At 54.6% G+C, this 20,133-nt stretch overlaps 7 protein-coding genes and 1 non-coding gene across 8 annotated transcripts; 5 read left to right on the plus strand and 3 right to left on the minus strand.

Moving 5' to 3' along the window:
• Positions 1 to 1,202: 1,202 nt before the first annotated feature.
• Positions 1,203 to 1,905, plus strand: SPBR_07834 (uncharacterized protein; the record flags this gene model as incomplete). Its single annotated transcript, XM_040766088.1, has 2 exons — positions 1,203 to 1,524; positions 1,628 to 1,905. 2 exons carry the CDS (start codon positions 1,203 to 1,205, stop codon positions 1,903 to 1,905), a joined length of 600 nt encoding a protein of 199 aa, XP_040617618.1.
• A 1,239-nt stretch (positions 1,906 to 3,144) lies between these two features.
• On the minus strand, positions 3,145 to 3,216 carry SPBR_09537. Its single transcript has one exon. It is a non-coding gene; the product is annotated as a tRNA-Ala (tRNA).
• Positions 3,217 to 3,517: 301 nt separating this feature from the next.
• Positions 3,518 to 4,543, plus strand: SPBR_07576 (uncharacterized protein; the record flags this gene model as incomplete). Its single annotated transcript, XM_040765830.1, has 1 exon — positions 3,518 to 4,543. The coding sequence occupies one exon, from the start codon at positions 3,518 to 3,520 to the stop codon at positions 4,541 to 4,543; it is 1,026 nt and encodes a 341-aa protein (XP_040617619.1).
• A 431-nt stretch (positions 4,544 to 4,974) lies between these two features.
• On the plus strand, positions 4,975 to 5,589 carry SPBR_07873 (uncharacterized protein; the record flags this gene model as incomplete). Its single annotated transcript, XM_040766127.1, has 1 exon — positions 4,975 to 5,589. The coding sequence occupies one exon, from the start codon at positions 4,975 to 4,977 to the stop codon at positions 5,587 to 5,589; it is 615 nt and encodes a 204-aa protein (XP_040617620.1).
• Positions 5,590 to 6,577: 988 nt separating this feature from the next.
• SPBR_06483 (cell cycle checkpoint protein) lies at positions 6,578 to 9,880 on the plus strand (the record flags this gene model as incomplete). The annotated part of the gene is made up of 1 exon (XM_040764739.1): positions 6,578 to 9,880. One exon carries the CDS (start codon positions 6,578 to 6,580, stop codon positions 9,878 to 9,880), a length of 3,303 nt encoding a protein of 1,100 aa, XP_040617621.1.
• Positions 9,881 to 11,214: 1,334 nt separating this feature from the next.
• Positions 11,215 to 12,455, plus strand: SPBR_07377 (uncharacterized protein; the record flags this gene model as incomplete). Its single annotated transcript, XM_040765631.1, has 2 exons — positions 11,215 to 11,313; positions 11,400 to 12,455. The coding sequence occupies 2 exons, from the start codon at positions 11,215 to 11,217 to the stop codon at positions 12,453 to 12,455; spliced, it is 1,155 nt and encodes a 384-aa protein (XP_040617622.1).
• A 784-nt stretch (positions 12,456 to 13,239) lies between these two features.
• SPBR_07243 (uncharacterized protein) lies at positions 13,240 to 14,658 on the minus strand (the record flags this gene model as incomplete). The annotated part of the gene is made up of 1 exon (XM_040765497.1): positions 13,240 to 14,658. The coding sequence occupies one exon, from the start codon at positions 14,656 to 14,658 to the stop codon at positions 13,240 to 13,242; it is 1,419 nt and encodes a 472-aa protein (XP_040617623.1).
• Positions 14,659 to 15,199: 541 nt separating this feature from the next.
• On the minus strand, positions 15,200 to 15,791 carry SPBR_07886 (uncharacterized protein; the record flags this gene model as incomplete). Its single annotated transcript, XM_040766140.1, has 3 exons — positions 15,200 to 15,231; positions 15,255 to 15,543; positions 15,762 to 15,791. The coding sequence occupies 3 exons, from the start codon at positions 15,789 to 15,791 to the stop codon at positions 15,200 to 15,202; spliced, it is 351 nt and encodes a 116-aa protein (XP_040617624.1).
• Between the last annotated feature and the right edge of the window lie 4,342 nt (positions 15,792 to 20,133).

Consider the following 20,133-nt stretch of genomic DNA (forward strand, 5'->3'; position numbering starts at 1 on the left):
CGGTGCGTGTACATATTTTTCGATGTGTCATTTGGGGGGACTCTGCGTGGAACAGGGACAGCAACAAAACGAAAAAAGAAACGAAAAACGAAAATGAACACCAACGACAATGCCAGCAGCCTGGAGGGAAAGGGTCTCTGCTTGGCTTGATGGATTACACGCCACTCAAAGATAAACTCCCGAAAGGGAAGAAAACTTACATAAACATCGTAAAATGAAGATCAATAAATATAAGGCTAATGTGAATTAATAAGAATCAAAGGAATACTCTTGGAGAATGGGAGAATGGGCGGAACTTCTTGTTGCGTCTAAAAAAAAAGAGAAAAGAAAAGAAAAAACAATCCAATTGGAGTAGTCGGGGGGACGTGTTATCGTTTGACCCCTTAATATAAACAGAAAACAGAAATAAGAATAAGAGAAAAGGATAAAAAGAACTGAAAGACAAGAAGAGTTATTCTAATTTATTAATGTAGGATAGTCCTCGTATTTTCTCATTTCTAACACAAACGTTCACCAAGTTCTTTTTCAACAACATGAAGCCTCAACTTCTTGACCAGCCGGCTCGCGCCCGCTCTCGGATGAGCCCAAGTGCTGACGAGCTGCGACAAATATGGGCGAGCGGTAATCAAGCCCAGCCCGCGAGACCCAGATTCTCAAAAAGATACGAAAGAAATGATTGTCCAACCCCAACAACGCTGGGAAGCATTTTGCACAAAGACGGGTGACCCAGATTGGAGATCGAAACTTGATAGTATCACTTTCGAAAACAAGGGTATTACGAAAGCTTTCATTTCGTTCATCAACGGTAGCGATGGTGCTCGTCTACAAGAAGTACACCGGTAGAGAGGTTGACATCCGGTTTCACCCCGAACTCAAAACAACAATCAAAGAACTTGAGTCGCGGACAGGCGGGGTGCTTTTGCGCTCTTTGAGACAGATACCTGGTCGACCAAAGCCGACGCAAGCCCTTACTGTTTGCTTGAGGGATTGTGGTTGAGCGACATTTGGGCTATTGCAGTATGAAGTGTCTGAACAGCCTAGAACCCCAACTTCTAGTGTGGCCCAAACAGGCAGTTGTTGCCTGAGCGACCACGCTCGCAAACATCAGCCTTGATCCAACAACTCGGCGAAAAGCCAGTACCACCTGGCGCTGACCACAAATCTACAATTTGTACTGCCCCAAATAACGACGAGTCCGAAATATGGCAGCACTTCCGGCTTTCACGCCTCCAGCGGCAGCGCTGTCGCTGGGCCCGACGCCGCGCGCCGTGCGATTTCGACACCCAGCCTACCCCGACTCAGCTCCCGACTTACTTGTGCTTATGGCCGCAGACGGCGATGGCGGGCTCGACTACGATCTTGCATTGGCGGCTTGCTGCATCATCGCTGGCGTGGACTGGGACGGCGGCTACTTGGCACTGAAAGCCTCGGCCACCAACGATCTTCAACGGGTCGATCGCCCGCAGGACGGCTCACTCCATGGACGCGAATACTTTTTCTGTGTTGATGGAGACGACCCTTTATGTATATCCTATTCTTCTTCCACCGCCCACACACCTCCCCCCTCTGCTTCCTTTACCCCAAACTTAAAAGGTCCGATGACTAACAATCACTGTTTACGTTGTAGTCAAATATCCCGTTATCCCATCGTTCCATCACTGGCGCTTCCCACACGGCAGCTTCGAAGCGGACGATGGCACGCCACGCGGTAACCTTCCACTTCCATGGAGAGGCCTGCGTTTTCCCGATTTCATCCCACCACGTCCGACGGTGAAGGGCCCTGCCGCGGCAATGGACCGCGATATTACCTGCCGGGTAACCGGGCACATGAATGGCGTTGAAAAGGCACACCTCGTTCCGGAAGGAGAACGGCTTTGGTTTGTGTCGAATAAGATGGATAGGTAAACCACCCTAATCAGTTCTTATCCCGTTCTATATCAAATGGTTTAACCGTTACGGAACACCTTCCTTTTTCTCTTTACACTCTGCCTTTTTTGGTTCTCTTGAGCAAAACTAACAATTGACTGCTTGTAGGTACGGCCGGCGACCACTAGAGGTATCAGCTATCAACGACGACAAGAACATCATTGTCCTTCGTAAGGACCTGCATCATCTTTTTGACTTACGTCGCTTTTCCTTCATACCCAAGCGATTCGGAACGTGTGCATCCGAGTCTGTCAAGCTTGTGTCACACGTGTTGTTGCCGTCGGGCTCACCCGAACTTATCGGTCTATACCACAACCGCCTACCCCAGCCGATCTGCGGCATCAGCGTCGAATACCTCCTTGCGCGCTTCGCATGGTCCATATTTACGGACGAGCATATGCCCTTTTTTCAGTCAGACTTCGAATGCACTGTCCTCCTGTGGAACAATATCAAAGGTGAGTCCGAGACCCGCAATATAAGAGGACTTGATGTCAGGTCTATTGCTCAGATTTTCGACTCTGCGCGGTCACAAAGTCGGAGTGTCAGCCCAAAGAAGAGGTCCTATTCGACGCACGGCGGCATCCTGGCTGATGGCGGTAGTGACTACTCCTGGTCAGATGATGAAGGTGGTACGAGCGACCACGACCGCGATAGGGACCATCAGCCAAGGGGTCGAGCACAGAAGCGTAGCTGGGATGACGATGATGTGCCAAGTCTGTCAACCTCGTTTGCTTCTGCCACTCGGTCTAGTCTTTCCAGTATCCCAACTGGACGGACTTCGCGACCACCAACTCCAAAACAAGCAGAAATTGTTGCGTCCCCAGGCCGAAAGTCCCAAAAACGCATACACGTCGAACGACCATATATGTAAAGCAGAGGCAATGGCAAAGACAGTGCGAAGTGGCTTTCTACAAGTGGCTTTCTGCTACCGCGCAGTGAATTTCATTCTTGCCTCATCCCGGAGTGCCAGCAGACTCTTGCATACCTAAGACGAAAAAAAGAAACAAAAAACGAAAATGAACACCGACGCGGCTTGGCTTGATGGATTACACGCCACTCAAAGATAAACTCCCGAAAGGGAAGAAAACTTAAATAAATATCGTAATAAGGCTAATGTAATAAGAATCAAAATTAGTACGTTGGGAGGCTGGGCGGAACGGCTTGTTGCGTCCAAAAAAAAAAAAAAAAAACCGTCGAAAAGCAAAAAACAAATCCAATTGGAGCAGTAGGGGATCGAACCCTAGGCTTCTCGCATGCAAAGCGAGCACTCTACCACTGAGTTACAGCCCCGTTAAAGTGGAATGGGGGGTTGCTTCTTATCTCCGTATGTATAGTCTGCGGAGAGATGGTCTACGTAATTCAAGCTTGGCCGAACTCGGCGCCAAGCGGTGTTCTAATGCTCACGACGTTGACACGGAGAAACTTGGGTCTGTTCATTCTGGGGCCAGTGCTCATGCTCATTCCCTTGTTGGCACGGCAGGCCTTGCAGACACTACCCTGGAGGCAGGCCATTTCGCCGTTTTTGTGCAGTTGCAGAGACAGCTACAGTGACAGTGCCGCCGCAACAAGACTGACAGCAACCGCCGCCGCCATGCACATCGTCCTCGACTTTGACGGCACCATTACCGTCCACGACACCATCGACCACCTTGCAGCATTTGCCGTCGAGTTCCAGGAGCAGCAGTCCCGGAAGACGACCAGCGGTGAGCCCGGCTGGGACGCCCGCTGGAAAGACATTGTCGACAAGTACCTGGCCGACCACCGCGACCACAAGGCGGCTTATGCCCTGCCCGAGGACGCGCGCACGACGCTCGAGCACGAGCTCGCCTTCCAGAGGAGCTTGCACAGCGTCGACTGCCGGTCCATCCGGCGGCTGCGCGAAGCGGGGCTGTTTGCCGGCATGGCACCGGCACAGGAGCGGCTCTTTGCTGCGGGCCAAAAGGCGGTTGGGGCCAACGGCAACGAAGACAAAGACGACAGGCGCGTCCGCGTACGGCGGGGCTTCTCCGAGTTCCTGCGCGAGACGGCCACACGGCGTCAGTGGCCCGTGTCGATTGTGTCGGTCAACTGGTCAGACGCATGGATCCAAGGTGTTTTGAGTGGAGGGATCCGAGGGACAGCGGGCGGCGAGTTTGGAAAAAGCGGCATTCGCGTGTTTGCCAACAAGGTGACCGCATCCGGGGCCATCATCCCCAACTTCCGGCGAAAAGATGCGCCCACAGCCGTCGGCCAAGTCCACGAGCACGACGACAATGTGCCGTTTGCGTCGTGCTCGGACAAGGTGGAGGCTCTAGAGGCGGCTGTGGCCGAAGCAACGGCCGACTCGGACGACGCCGTCGTGTACATGGGCGACTCGACCACAGACCTCGAGTGCCTGGTCCACGCGGGCAGCCAAGGCACGGGCGGCGGTCGTGGTGGCGGCATTGCCATGGCCAACGGCGACGGGCCGGCGACGAGCAAGCTGATCCAGACGCTGGTCCGGCTGGGCTACGAGGTGCCGCATGTTTCGGAGTCAAAACCGTTTCAAAGACCACGGGGCGAGGAGGAAGGCGATGCACCGAGGTTGGCCTGGGCACGAGACTACGAGGAGATCCTGGCCTCCAAGATTTTGGATTAGGTTTGAGTGCATCTCATTTGGCATATTGGTGTCGTACAGCGTCTTTACAGAAATAACAAGAAGCATTTGCCTTTGTTCTTTTTTTGTTTATTGACTTCTTTGGCGATTTTGTGCTGTGTATTGAACGACACCAAATCTGACAACAAAGGTGTGCATGCTATGCGGTGAACAATGCACAAAGACAGTGCTGCACAAAGCAGTCATCGCGACATTGTTTATCTGTTCATCCACCACCTTGGACAAGCAATTTCATATAACAATGACCGTTCCTCAAAGACATTGACAGTAGTTCTCATTTTCCCGTCATACGAGGGATTTTTTTCTCGTATACCATCTCTCAATAAAAACTTACACAAGCCTCCGACACGACCGTCCAAACTCGACCGTACGGCATCACGACATCTCACCGTTTCCAACGCCGGCCTCACAAAATGGATACTCGGGACAAGATAGCCAAGCGCACCACCACAACCACCTACTGGACCCGCCGGTACGTCTTTGCCTGCGACCATGCCGCTGACCGCTACTACCCCGTCAAGGATATCTGCAACAACGGCAACAGCCCAAGAGATCTGATCCACAACGTTCCCTTCTTGCTGCCCCTCCGTGTCGGCCGCGAGTGCAGCGCTTGTCTTCGACGCCAGGTCTTTGACCGTGTCCAGGCCAAGGCAGCCGAGGTTCGCGCCAGCTTCAACATGCTGCGTGCCATGCTCGACCAGCGCTCCATGGCATCGGACGATGGACTTGACACGCCGCTTCTCATCGACGACGATGCTGGCGCCGACGATGACGATGAGGTTTGGCCGGAGCAGCCGCCGACGTTAGAGAGCCTGTCTCGGTTATATGCCACAGTCGCCGAAACCCAAGTCACTGCTACCCCCAACATAAACAGCTATGGCACTACAAAGTCCTCCATTCCTGGCCGCCCCGAGACGTTAAGCGAACGCATCCGCAGTCTACGCGAGGATCTGGAGCGGCGTCGGCAGGCGTGGGAGACGTCGTCCAAGTTGCCCAAGACAGAGCCAGTGGTTGAGACTTTAGCTTAATCTGTCTCCTTGCAGCTCGGGTAAGTTTTATTTCGCTTTCATCTTATTTTGCTTTATTTTTTGCTTGTGCTTGTGTTTTCTTTGTGTTAGAACCATACGTGAAGTCAATCTTTTCTATCTCGTTTAGTTTCCCGTACGATTTTTTTTTTAAAAAAATTAAAAACGAAATAAAATAAAAAGCAAGCAGTTCAATTACATCAATAAGAGAAAATTTACCACTATCAGTACGTAAAAATTACAATATTTCGTGAATATGCCATTTTCAAGTGTGCCGCGTAAACCGTCCATCAACAAGGCTGTTCACGTTGAACAAGACGTTAGAAAGAGGCTGCTGTAAATACGTTGTAAGTCTGGATGCCTTCATTGGCTCGCAGCGAACAGCCTCGCTACAGTGGATCCATATCGAAGGAGCATTAGTGCCGCTGTTCGGGGAAAAAGGGGGGCAACAGAGCGACGCAGGTCCTGGCCTCCTGGGCTGTTTTGGGGGATCGCGCTTTCCCAGTGCACAGGCCTTTCCGTTTCCTCTTATGTTTTTCAGCGGGCAACCGCATCTCCACACAGATAGTACTATCATTGCTCTTTCCCATTTTCAAAACCACCCTCCTTCCTCCTCGAAACAAGGACGTCTGGCGAGTCGACACGTATATTGCCAATATGGAAGGTGCGATCCCATTGCATTGAGCAGAAACGCCCGCGGCAGCCACTCGTCTCCTGTTATCGCCTGCCCGCTCTCTTTCTGTTTGCCGGAATCGAATCTCCAACCTCTTCGACGATCAACCATCACGTCCACCGCCACCCATCGCCGTCTCCTTCACGACGACCGCTTTACGTTACATGCATGCGACGTTACTAAATTCACATTTGATGTACACCCGCCTCGTCCAGCACCACCCACAACAGATGACCAGCACAACGTCGCCGACGACTCTTTCCTCCCGCCCTCCTCCTCCTCTTCTTCGCCTCCTCTTCCTGCGCCCTCTTCACCGCGATGCCACCCCGCAGGAAACGGAACGTCCTAGACGATTCCGACAGCGAGGACGAAAAGGCCCGCGAGCAACGGAAGACGAGCCTGCGGAACTTCTTTTCGCCTAACAAGACAGTCTCGACTTCGACGGGCGGTGCGTCGGACGCATCTCCAGCAAAGTCGGCAGCAGCAATACCAACAACGCCGACAGCCTCGCCCACGCCCACACGAAGAACACGAGTCATTGCCGCCCATACAAAGACACCGACCAAGTCCCCATCGAAGAACTCCAAAGCAGTAGCCGCCACGTCTCCCGCACCCAGCTCTCCGTTCAGCCGCATTCTCTCCAGCCGTGTCAAGGACAGCAACAGCAAGAATGGCGCAGCGGGCACCAGTGGAAATGCAAACGGCGGAGGGTCGGCTAGTGCTGGCTCCAGTCCATGTCCGAGTCCCGAGAAGCGGCGTGGCAACAAGGCCCTCAAGGGCCAGGTCGACGAGCGCGGCAAGTCGGCTGACCTCGTGGCCCTCTTCACAAAGCAGGCCGAGAAGGCCCAGAACTCGCCGCCCAAGAAGACCGTCCGGCTGGCCCTCGATGTTGACATGGGCAGCGATCCCATTGCATCCGAAGACGACGACATAAAGGACGACGACGGCGGCATCGCGGAGAGCAGTGCCGTTGTGGCGAGCTATGTCGGCAGCCGCGCCCAGAAACGGTGGAAGAGCAGCACAAACGGGTCGGCAGCGATGTCGAATCTGTCGAATCTGTCGAGCCAGCAACTGCCTTCGTCATTACCACTCTCCTCCTCCTCCGCACTTCCAATATCCACTCATTCCTCCAGCCAACGCTTCAAGCGACCAATACGACCTGGAGGCTCGAACGGCGCGGCCGCCGCGAATGACGATGACCTACGGCCCTGGTCGGAACGATTTGCACCCACAAACCTCGACGAGCTCGCTGTACACAAGAAGAAGGTGACCGATGTACGGCGATGGCTGGACGACGTGATGCACGGCCACCTACGGCAGCGGCTGCTCGTTCTCAAAGGTGCCGCCGGCACAGGAAAGACGACGACCGTACGGCTGTTGGCCAAGGATATGAACCTGGACGTTCTGGAGTGGCGCAATCCGACCGGTGCCTACGCGGCTGGTGCCACATCCATGGGGTTTACGTCGGCGGCCGCCCAGTTCGACGAGTTTTTGAACCGCGGTTCCAAGTTTTCTCAGCTCGACCTGGAAGACACCAGTTCGGACAGCGACGACAGCACGTCGAGACAAACGGCAAGAACGAATGGCAACAGTAACGAAAACGGCAAATCAAGCGATCTCTCGACACCTCGGCGGCGCAAGGTCATTGTCATTGAAGAGTTCCCAAACACTTTTATGCGCTCGTCGAGCGCGTTGACCGGTTTCCGCAACAGTGTACTGCAATATCTGGCGACCAACACCCCATCGTTAGCGGCATACGCGCAGCGGCGCGCATCATTTGACCCGGACACCATTGCGCCTGTAATTATGATTGTTTCCGAGACCCTGCTTACAACTACATCAGCCTCGGCCGACAGCTTCACGGCCCACCGCCTCCTCGGCCCCGAAATTCTCCGACACCCAGGCACTGGCCTCATCGAGTTCAACTCCATTGCGCCGTCGCTTCTCGCAAAGGCCCTGGAGCTGATTGTACAGAAAGAGGCCAGGAAGTCGGGCCGGCGACGGACGCCGGGCCCGCTGGTCCTCAAGCGTCTTGGCGAGGTTGGCGACGTGCGGAGCGCTGTGGCGTCGCTCGAGTTCCTTTGCGTCAAGGGCGATGACCAGGGCGACTGGGGCGCCAAGGTGGCGTTTACGAAAAGCCGCAAGGGACCCAAGGACGCGGCCCTCACCAAGGGCGAGCGTGAGACGCTTGAGATGGTCTCGCAGCGCGAAGCCAGCCTCGGTGTCTTCCATGCGGTTGGCAAGGTCGTCTACAACAAGCGGGAAGATCTGCCGCGACCGCCAGACACTGAAGAAGCCCTGGCCGAGATGCTGCCAGACTATTTTGCGCACCACGCCCGGCCCAAGCGCACGCTCGTCGCCGCTGATACGCTTATCGACGAGATTGGTACCGATACCCACACCTTTATTTCCGCCCTACACGAGAACTACGCCTTGTCGTGCGAGCAGACCGGGCCTCACGATCCCATGTCTTCCATCGACTACTTAAATGGCTGCATCGAGTATTTATCTGAGAGCGACCTGCTGTGCCCGACGTGGGACATTTTCTTTGGCGGACGCGGCTCGAACCGGTCGAATTTTGGACGCGATTCGGGCAGCCACGTATTGCGGCAGGATGAGATGGCTTTCCAGGTGGCCGTCCGTGGCCTGCTCTTTTCGCTGCCGTCGCCCGTCAAGCGGTCGTCGGGCGGGCACTACCAACGAGGCGACGGCGGGAATGGTAACGGCAGCGGCGTGGGCGTAGGCGCAGGCGGAGGCGGCAACCAGTTCAAGATGTTCTACCCCATGAGCCTCAAACTGTGGCGGAACCGAGAAGAGATGGAGGCATTGGTTGACGTCTGGTCGTCGAAACTGCTTCGGGGTGAGGTGGTTCAGCAAGGCGGTGGTCCACCGTCGACACAACAGAGCGGGGGCAACCGGGCGCTGTCGTTCCGCCGGCCTGCACCGCGGTTTAGCAGCAACGGCAACAGCAGCAGCCAGGCATCGGGCTTTGGCCCGAGCTCGAGCCAAGCACGTGTGGCAACCACCAACGATGACACCGACCGAAAGGGAATCGTCATCAAGAAGGAGCACTCGGACCACAGCGCGAGCAGTTTGGCCAATATTTCCGAGAAGACGGAGAAACCGTCACAAACCTCATCGTCACCGCCACCACCACCGCTCCTCTCGCTCGGCAGCTCGGCGCGAAAAGAACTGTTGCTCGAACGCCTGCCCTACATGGCCCTCATCGCCCGTAGCAAGCGCTGCTCTTTCGGGTCCATGGGCATGCGCGACCTCGAAAAAGTGGTCTCGTTCCACGGTATCGGGGCGGCCGCGGCAGCCACGGGCAACGACGATGCCGACGAAGACGCTGCTGACGCAAATTTTGGCATTGGCGCTGGCATGAGCATGGGCGACGACGCCTGGGCCACCGACCGGCCAACGGACGACTCGCAGTCGAGCCCCCGCAAACCGCGGCGGCCGCTGCAGGCCTATGGGCGACAACCAGCACCTCCACCACCACCGGCGAACGGGCGTGCTAGCAAGATGCAGGTCAACGACGGCGAAGACCTGGATGCGCTACCGGGGCTGCCCATGTACAACCTGTACCTCAGCGACGACGATATCGAAGAAGTCGACTAAGACAGGGGTGCGCATACCTGAAGCACTCAGTTTCCCTTTTCATCCCCAATCTATGGGCTGTACAATATAGCAATGTGGCGACGTGAAATCAAAATGGAAATCGTTTTGTTTTTTTTTTTTTTTTTTTTTTTTTTTTTTTTTTCTCAATGTAATAGGCTGGGCGATGTTTCTGTTGTTCTACCTCTCCTTTTCTGTTTTTCTGTTGTCAAATGCGTCTTTTTTTCTCTGCAAGTTAATATACCGGGGCGTTCTGTTTCAACGGGAAAGGGCCGGGAAGAAGAACGGGATATGGGCAGGCATAATCAAAGACAACTGTGCAGAGCCAGAGTGCTGTCGATGCCAAATCAAGTACAAAAAGGCCATGAATAAAATAAAAATATAGAATTGTATCTCATCAGATCACGAAATGCATGAAGCAGGCCGTGACGAATTGGGAACAAGACAAGCAAATGAATAGACAGTTGTGTCAAAAGAAGAACGTGTTCGGCCAGACGGCCAAGGCTAACTTACCAGCACAATGATTCGCCTTGTTCCCCGGCCTATGAGTCGTTGTTTCGTGACGATGATTTTGAGCAGCGCGTGGCCGTTGGTGCAAGTTGTGCAGTGCACCCCGGATATCGTAACCCGCTGCGGTGAACAAAATTATAGTGGGTGGATTGGGCGACTTTAGAATACTCGACAAACAGCTGCGAGAGAAATAAGTGGACCAAGAGCCCCCAAAGGTGTGGGGGACAACCAGTCAAAGACGTCCCCGCTTTTCTTCCCGTACCGTGCTCACGCGCCTTCCAAAAGAGAATGGCCTTCTTTCCCCAAAAGATCAGAGATCCGATACCTCGGCTGGTTGCGGCGGGCCAGACAATCCGTAAGATGCAGGGACGGCGGCCGCGCCTTCCATTGAAGCCCATAGTTGTGAATTGAACCTCGTTATCCCAGAAAAAACAAATAAAAAATCAGAAGGAGCGAAGAAACAGCGCCCAAAACGAAGCTTGGACTCTTGTTATTCTCTGTCTTCTCTAAACTTTTATGTCCTCGGCAATATCTGAATCCTTGCGCAGCCTTTTTGGTTCAAACTAAGACACATCTGGCGGATACTGACTGGTATTACAACACAGGGCAAGGGACGAACTTGGTCGGGTCTCTTCCTGGGACGTTCCTGTCTTTTTTATTTTGTTATTGTTTTCTCCTCCTCCTTGTCTTTCCCTTGCTCGTTGCATGCCCCCGTTCCTCTGTCTCCTCACCGTCGTCCTCATACTTTCTCGTGACGACTTCGCTCGTCTCTCTTCGCTCTCCCCTCTCCTCTTCCTCCCTCCCTCTCACATTTCCGTATCACCACAATGGCCGGCCCCGTGCGGCATCCCATTGATCTCAAGAAGCTCGAGGACTACCTCCGGCAAAACGTGCCGGAGGTTGAGCTTCCTCTTGAGATCAAGCAGGTTTGTCTTTGTCGCTCCTACGTGCGCCCTTGTCGCATTGTTTCTTGTCTCTGTGTCCTCCTCCTCTCTAACCGCCCGTCGTCTAGTTCGGCTTTGGCCAGTCCAACCCGACCTACCAGCTGACCGCTCCCTCCGGTGCCCGCTATGTCTTGCGCAAGAAGCCCCCAGGCCAGCTCGTCTCCAAGACGGCCCACAAGGTCGAGCGCGAGTACCGCATTCTGGCCGCGCTCGGCGGCAACCCCGAGCGCGCCAAGCAGACCGGCGTCCCCGTGCCCCGTACCTACTGCCTATGCGAGGACGCGAGCGTCATCGGCACGCCCTTTTACGTCATGAGCTTCCTCGACGGCCGCATCATCGAGGACCCGGCCATCCCCGACGACGAAATCCAGCACGACCCGGGCCGCCGCCGCGCCATGTGGGCCGCCGCCGTCAAGGCGCTGGCGCGCCTGCACCGCGTCGACCCGGCGGCCGTCGGCCTGGCCAACTACGGCAAGCCCGCGGGGTTCTACAACCGCCAGATTGCCACGTGGCAGCAGATCTGTGCCGCCCAGGCCGGCACCAAGGACAAGGAGACGGGCGTCCCCGTCGGCGCCCTGCCGCACTTTGAGGCGACCATGGCCTTCTTCGGCGACCCGCGCTACCAGCCCCGGGACCGCTCCACGCTGATCCACGGCGACTACAAGATTGACAATATGGTGTTTGACAAGACGTTTCCCGAGGTCATTGGCATCCTCGACTGGGAAATGTCCACCCGCGGCCACCCACTGAGCGACCTGCTCAACCTCCTCACGCCCTTCCAGACCGCCCACCTGTCCGGCAAAATCCACAACGGCCACCCGCTGTTTGTCCCCGGCAAGCTGCCCGGCCTGCCGACCCCCGAGGAGATCACCGCCATGTACGCTGCCGAGGCCGGCTGGACGCCCACGCCGTCCGAGCTGCGCTGGGCCGCTGCCTTTAACATTTTCCGCCAGGCGGCCATTTGCCAGGGCATTGCGGCGCGTGTGGCCGGCCGCCAGGCGAGCTCGGAGATTGCGCTGTCGTACGCCAACGCGCGGCAACCGCTGGCCGAGCTGGCCTGGACGATGATCCAGGAGGCGCGGGAGCTGCACGGGGCCGACGACGACGAGAAGGCCAAGTTATAAGGGAGGAGGCTGGGCGGGGGGAGGGGGAGGGACTCCCGGGTGACGATGGACGTCTTGCGCCGACATGCTTTGGACTCTGCATCTCTGCCAACCATGTGTCATCATGTGTACCGAACCGTTGAATCGGTTAGTACCACCAACTTTTGTACATATAGCCAAATTGCATTGGACTAAAAAAATGCACGCTTTTCATTGCTTGCCACACTATTGCTTACTTTATACTGTTTGTTCTGTTGGAATCGTACAACAACTGATACCACAGCTGACACCACATGTGGGCCATTGGCTCAGTAAATGACGGCCGCTCGACTAAGCTCGTATATTGAATTGTCATCCAAACGCAACTTTATTACGCCACTGGTGCTGCTGGTAACAGATACAAACGAACAAAACAGAAAGGGCCAGCAACGTGAACAAGATGGGTAAAAGTAATTGGGCCGAGCAAAATAAACCAATGCAGGCAAGGTCTTCGACGCAACCGAATGAATCCCAAAGCACGTGTCGTATTTCCAAACGCCGTTGACTGGTATGATGCCGCCCAAGAGGCAAAGGAAAAGAAAGAAAAGAGAGAGGTAAACAAATACGATACTAATGCATGTAGACAACGCTATGCAACGGCGAAGAATGCGGGTGTATGCAAATGCGAAACACAAAAGGTACTGAGCAAAACGACAAATGAAAAAGTTAAAATGGCAAATAAAAGATGAAAGCCGAAAAAAAAACCCATAAAAAGGACAATTCTGAGTAGTCTATATGACATTATGAATGAGGTGACAGGTCTGTATTACGGTGCGGTGTGATGAGAAGATGTATTGGTTTCGGTGGCAAGATCCTGAAGCTGGGTCACCACCGGCGATGTTTGGGCCGAGGCTGACATGGCCGTCGGTTGCTGTGTGTGCTGCATGCCGGGGTTGGAGACAAAAGAGGGCGTCGGCATCGGCTGTAGCGATAGAGGGAGCTGGTGGTTGAACGGGGTCGAATAGACTGGCCGGCTTGCGTTGGCTGGTAAACCAGCGGTCGATGACGCCGTTGGTAAGGGGAGCACCGGCATGCCCCAGGCCGGCATGTTCGGCCCTCCGTTGTTGTTGCTGTTGCTATTGCTATTGATGCTGGAAGAGGCAGCGTGTGTATGCAACGTTTGTGCACCCTGCATGGGGTGGCTGGGACGACGCAACGGCACCGAGTAGTCGTTGGGCTGATCGGAGGCCGACAAAAATGGGTTCGGAGGCAGCTGACCCGGTGGTGACTGCATACCATTGAAAGGAACATGCCAAAAGGTTGGCATCGACGCGTGAGATGTGGGCGGCGGCTGGCGTTGCATTTGCAAGTTGCCTTGGATGTGGAGAGTATTGTGCGGATATGTGCCGACGGCAGCGGCCGAAGAGCGGGACGGGACGTGGCGAGTTCTAGCACGCTGGCGGGGCGGCTGTTCCGAAGAATCCATGGACGAAGCCGGCCTCCGTTCTCCAACAGCTGTATGCCGAGAGCTGCTCGTGCTGTCGTCCGTCCTGGCCGTACCCGTGCTAGAGCCCGCGGCAGTCGATGTCGTCGGAGTCCGAACATCGGAGCTTGCAAAGAGTCCAGACCGGTGGTATGGAAATCGGCTACTTTGAGAGGGGGAACTGAAAGGCAGGTTTGCGTTGAATCGACGGAAGCTGCCTGACGCTGAACGGTGCCCGTCGGTTGTCGGATCTTCGATGCGACCGCGGCAGTACGGACAAGTGTTGTGTTGCACCAGCCACCGCCGGATGCAGTGGTGACCAAACACATGGTTGCATTTGGGCATCCGGAGAGGGTGCTCGACGATGCCCTCGGGCGCGCAAACACCAAAGTCGTTGTAGCAGATGATGCACATCCTGTCGTCTTCCTCCAGGTCATCGATCTTCACAGGCTTCATCAAACTAAACAGCGACTTGGAGCGAAACATGCCCCTGTTGTGAACGAAGTGGCGAGCGCGCTCGGTAGGCTCGTCACGCACACGGGCTTGAGCCTGTCGTACGGAGTTTTCCGCAAAGTCTGAATATGGGATCACCACGTACGGCGGAGGCAATACCTCCGAGTCAGAGCCTTCACTAGTCGAACCGTCATATGGGTGCGAATCGCCGTAATTCGGGCTCACCATCCCATCTCGTCTCGAGAAGCGCCTGGCAGACGCCCGTCGTTCTTGAGACGGGCCAGCCGAAGCAGGAGCCTCAGCTGGCATCGGATTCGGCGATGCTCCCATAGACAATGCTGAAGACGATATCGACGCTGTTCCCGCAGCGGTTACGGGAGATTGATGCATCAAAGCCTCAGCCTGCGTGGCTTGCCTGCCTGAAGTAGCAGTCGTAGCTGTCATTCTTATTGTAGCCGTTACAGTCATGGTCGGTGCCCGTGCCGCTTGCTGCTGTGCTGAACTTCGCTCGTCGTCACGGTGCCGTCTATGTTCGTGGATGTGTGTTTGGGGAAGTACCCGATAACCAAAGTTGGCTGTGAACCCGGAGGGCTGGTGTGCGGCTGGTTGCTGGCCCGCAAGCCGGGGCCAGTGGCCGGTCGCCAAAGAATTTAGTTGCGGATTGAGTGAAGGCTGCGACGGATGTGACGAAGATGCTGGTTGTGACCCCGGCGTCGTTGGCGATAAAAGATACGTTTCAGCACTTAACAGCTGGTGAATTCCTTGTACGCTAGAAGGTTCCGAGGTTGTGGCGGCCCGCGGTGTTGCAGGCCCTGGGCCTGATGAGGCCGTTTCCAACGTTCTACTGCTACTATTTCTGGCGGCTGTCGCACCAGAAGTCGTCTGTGCTTGTGGAAGAGAGTCACTTGGCGATGGCGGTAGGGAAGCTGGTGATACCGCCGTTGCTGCGAAGGAAGGCGTCAGTGGTTGCGATCTTCGCCGATCTGCTTCATGCTCCTGCTCCTCCTCCTCCTCCTCCTCCTCCTCCTCCTCCTCCTCCTCCTCCTCCTCCTCCTCCTCCTCCTGCTCCTGCTCCTGCTCCTGCTCCTGCTCCTGCTCCGGCTCCTGTTCCTGCCCTTGCTCTGGTTCAGGCTGTCGTTCGGCGTCTTGGTCGGGCAGGTGCTGTGGAAGCTGCGAATAGAGCGCTTCTTGTATCTGAAGTTGGCGATGGTGGAAATACTGGTGCTGTAACAAATATGCACGATGCTGCAACTGTTGTTGTCGCAACAAGTGTTGGGATATGGCGGCGTTGTCGAGGGGGACGTAAGGCTGCCCTTGATATTGCGGGTGTCCCCAAAGGTATGAATGCATCGGATCGAGGCCGTGGGACTGCTGAGCTGTAGGCATCGGATGCACGTGTGCGAAGAAGGGACACTGAAGTTGAAAAGCCGCACGCGGCGCATTGTCTGATGGGTGAAATTGCACCATTTGCTCTCGCGAGTCTCTTTCGTTGGACATCTCTGTGTCTTCCATGATGCAGGCGATCCAAGTTCGTCGCCAGTCAACTGGCAACTAGTCGTCGGATTTGAAGCGAAGTAATTCGGGCAGGAATGAAAGGTTAAGAAAAGAAAGGGAGATTCTGGCTGGAAAGGGCAATGGGGCGAAAAACAAGAGTTGTTCTATTGTTCTTTGAAATTCTTTGAGAGGCCTCGTTTCGTCGCTGCTACGAAACGAGACGGTATTGGGTTGGCGTTTCTGACACAATGTACCATTTGGGTCGTAATCGGATCGTGAGATGCCGTCGGTGCCGGCGAAAGGAGAAACAGCAAATGTCGTCGTCTCAGCTGAAAGCGAGACGATGATGAGCCGCAGGAACCAAGTTGTCGCAGCGAAAATACGACAATACCCTGAGTTCTTCGTATCAGGATGAAGCAAAGACAGAGGATAAAAAAGAGAAACCGAACAGTTAGAGGGTATTGTCGTGCAAACTGTTCACACAAAAGCAAGCAAGGCAGCAGAGCCGTGGAGAAGAAAGTGCGAGGTAATGTGCTTAAATAACAGACGGGCGACAAAACGAGCAGACTGCCAATAAAGGCAACCGACAAAGGAATGGGGCAAAGGCGTGTGACTATTTGTCGGCAGGCGTGCTTGGTCAGGCAAACGAGCAGCAATAATGGTAGGCACGTATGCACGGATGCATGCACGAAGGCGACAGCGAGGGTGGCAGAGCCCAAGTGTGAAGTGAGGAAGCGGTCGCGGGACAGTCCTCGTTCCACCTTTAGTGGTCCGCTTCACTGGAGACGATGCAGCTGTTTTGATGGTGGCTTAGTGTGAATGGGTGTGTGGCAGCTGTAAGAACAAAACGAGGGCAATGAGGGCAAAGTAATATGAATCAAATGGAATGGGAATAGGGATGACAGAAGAGGCCCCAACGTTGTGAGATGGGAGGAAACCGTTCCAACAGAACAAAAGAAAAGATTACGGGACGACGCACGCACAGCGGAGCAATTCCCAATGAGGCCGAATGGCTGTCTTGCAAGGAATCCCTGAAAGGCCCTTCGGAAGCTTCATTCAGGCCACAGCTTTCTATCTTGTAACAAAGTTGTAGTTGTCTGCGCTTCAGTTGCTACAAACGAACAGGGCCGGAACCCCTCTCGTAAAAAAAAGGTAAGGATGGGTAGACCTGGAGAGGAGGGGTTTCGGCGTCGGCGGTTGGAAGGGGTGTGCAGAGCTTGTGCGTCCGCTTGGAGCGTGTGCGTGTACCAGTGTGTCCGGTGTGATTGCACGCAGAATGCATACAGCTTTCCTGCGTGGCAGTGTATTTGTGCCGCGAGGTTTGACAATCGTCTGCACGGAGATGACTAGATAGAGGCGCCGTTGTGCGTTGTGTTTGCGTGCGCAGTGTGTTATGCTTGCAACAGCGACGTAATGATATCTTACACTCTGGTTTGAGGTGTCGGCGATATCCTTTTGGAACAACGGAAACCCGAATGCCGTCGTAAGAGTTGGTTTGCCGGCCAGTCGCGTGGTTCGCAACGATGTCCAGCTTTCGGCGAGCTGGTTGGTCTTCGGATGTTGGGTGTGAGCGGCGGGTAGCAGATGGGAAGCAGACTGATAAGGGTCCGAGACGGATGTGAGGCTTTGGTGCGAGGGTGCTCGTTAGGGCAGCAGTGATAAGCAGGCCCGGGACGAGGAATAAAGAAAGTCGGCCGCCTCTTGTTCAAGAAAGGAAAGAAAAAATGGAACGAAAAGAAAGAATGGAATCGAGAAAAGGGAGGCGGAACGACAGCAAGAAAAGAACGAGCAAGACAGGAAACCAACAAGCAGCATCGGACACCAGGTCAGTCTCAGAGCAAACCAGTCCGTTATCCAAACGAGGACCAGCTGATGCATGTGGCCAGACTCTATTTGGTGTCCAAGGCTTGGCCTGCTCGTCCCGCTGTACCCGTTGGGGCAAAGAAGCAACGAACCAAGGGCGCAGGATGACCGCGAAACGAAAGGAGGGGAAGGATTTGAGCTGTGGCCGGACGGGGCTGGACTGGGCTGGATCTGGCCGCTTAACAACCTAAACAACCCTTTGTCCCAACGTACCCTGTACTTCGAACAAGGGAACTACAAAAACGGGCGTCTGAGTCGGGAAGCGGCGAGGCGGGTGCCGTACCTTGATCTCAGCCAGCCAGGACGCAGGACGGGGGGGCCGGACCAGTCCTAGGCTGCGAATGGTAGTTTGTTGCCAATCACCTTGCACTCTTGCCGAGCTTGTCTCCAGCTTTCAAGGACAAAACGCTGCCAAGCACGTTCGTGGCTGTCGAAGGTATCTGCAGTCGGCGCACTTGACAATTAGAGTGTGTTCATGGACGGACAGACATCAGGACATCAGAGAGGCGGCCTACTGGGCTGAGGCTCAAACTGGCAGTTAATCTGGTGGCCTAGTGGCGCAACGCTTCTGTTTGTGCCTCAGCGACCCTGGTTAATTCATCCGCGGAAATGCATTTGCTGAAAGGGCCTGTCCAGCATCAACATCGACAGAGGAGCACGCGGAGGTGCACGCGGAGGTGCACGCGGAGGTGCACGCGGAGGTGCAGTAACGCTTCGCAAACCAGTGTGCTGAAAAACGACCAGTGCCAGCAGTAATGCAGTGTGGATTTGGCTGTAGTAGTGCCCCACGCGTTGGTGAATCCTGACGTCCTTCGATGACAATCGTGCTATTGATGTTCGTCGCTGACACCGCCGTAGTTTTGGTCTCCCAGATGGTGGAGCTTCGGCGGGTGTTCACAGGCTCGCTGAGCAACAAACTCGACGAAAGACGTCGCCACAAACCGTCGCGTTGAGTAATAGCTGTCGTCACTAGGTGTTGAGAAGAGAAGTGTATACGTTGCAATGTCTGAATGTTTATCTGCGGGATTCTTCTTCCTCAGGGGGTAGATGCTGTTTACGGCAGCATCGTTCTTTCCCTTTCTGCGTTTTCCTCCTGCGCTCTTTCTCTGAGCGCCATCGGTCACAGTGCCTTCCGTATTGGGACAGTCATTGAGTGGGTGGGTCTTGCCGTCCAGAGTGTCCATCCTTCAGATGACATTGATACCAAACTATTGCCGTTTTGGGCAATGAGCAGACTTGGTTCGCCACTACGTAGTACCACAGCACAGCGTATCGTCCAGTGCACGATTGCCAGGCATTTCGTTTGCAGTATATGTTGTTACATGTAAAAGTGTTTCAGCGGCAACCAATAACCAATCTACAAGTTTCAGACGATTGTAGCGAAGGAGTCCCAGAGAATAGTCTGTAAAATACGGAGCAATACAAGTCGCCATGCTAGGCAAGTTCGATGCCGGCTTCTATGAACCCTCGGTTTGGTGGTGTTGGCGTAATTGCTTCCGATGCAGTCGGAGTAAATTCGACGGAGGGCAATACCAAAATGCTGGGCCTGTCCCTATAAATGTTGGAGGGCCGAGCTCAGTGTCTTTTTCGAAATACAAGGTAGACGGGTAAATGTTTGGTGAGCCAGCCATGTAGCTTTGCCTTCTTAGGGAAAGAGTTGTCCTTGGCCATATTTCTTTTTTCATGTATCTCAGGTAATGAACAGACAACAGACCGCCTTCCTGGCCCCCCGCAGGTCTGCATTTCAGCTTGCATTATATTTGTGTGACCGAGCGGCTTTGTCCTTTTCCTCCTCGTGTCTTGTGCTCTTTCCAATGGCTTCTATGTGTTACGCCCCATTTCATTTGCATGTTGGGAAATATTCGGCCCCCCTGGCGCGCCTGTGGATGTTTGCATTCACAACTGTGTTCACAACTGGGTGTCAACAAAAGTGGAAATTTACAAAGAAGAAATACCGGACCCTATGCACATTCGCTGTTTAGAGAGCCCTGTAAAATTTACGCCCATACACAAGGCGGACGGGGCGATGCACATTCTAAAGCACACACGCCTTTCGGCATACTGTGTAAGTGAGTAGCAGGGATCCGTAGTGACAAAGGCGTACGGAACTATACCGATTCACTAGGCGTGGTCCCACCGGCGAAGGCTATAAAGGTCATCGCTTTGAACATAAGGCCTTCCGTGGGATAGTCTCTGGACCAGGTCTGGGTCAAAGATGTCCGTGGCTTCCGCGTCCCATTTTACGTATTTACGTGGCGCTGTGCGGAGCGAGAAAACTATAAAGAAGTAAAAATATCTCATCACCCCAGCATGTCGCCTTACCACCTGCAGGGGGAAAATGCATGGGCCCAAAGGAAGGGAGAGGCGAGAGGCATCCTGTGCAAGTGAGCTGACCAAGAACTACCATGCAGGACGAGGATGTGTAAT

Source organism: Sporothrix brasiliensis, assembly GCF_000820605.1.
Source record: "Sporothrix brasiliensis 5110 chromosome Unknown Cont20, whole genome shotgun sequence".
In the NCBI taxonomy this organism is placed as follows: Eukaryota; Fungi; Ascomycota; class Sordariomycetes; order Ophiostomatales; family Ophiostomataceae; genus Sporothrix; species Sporothrix brasiliensis.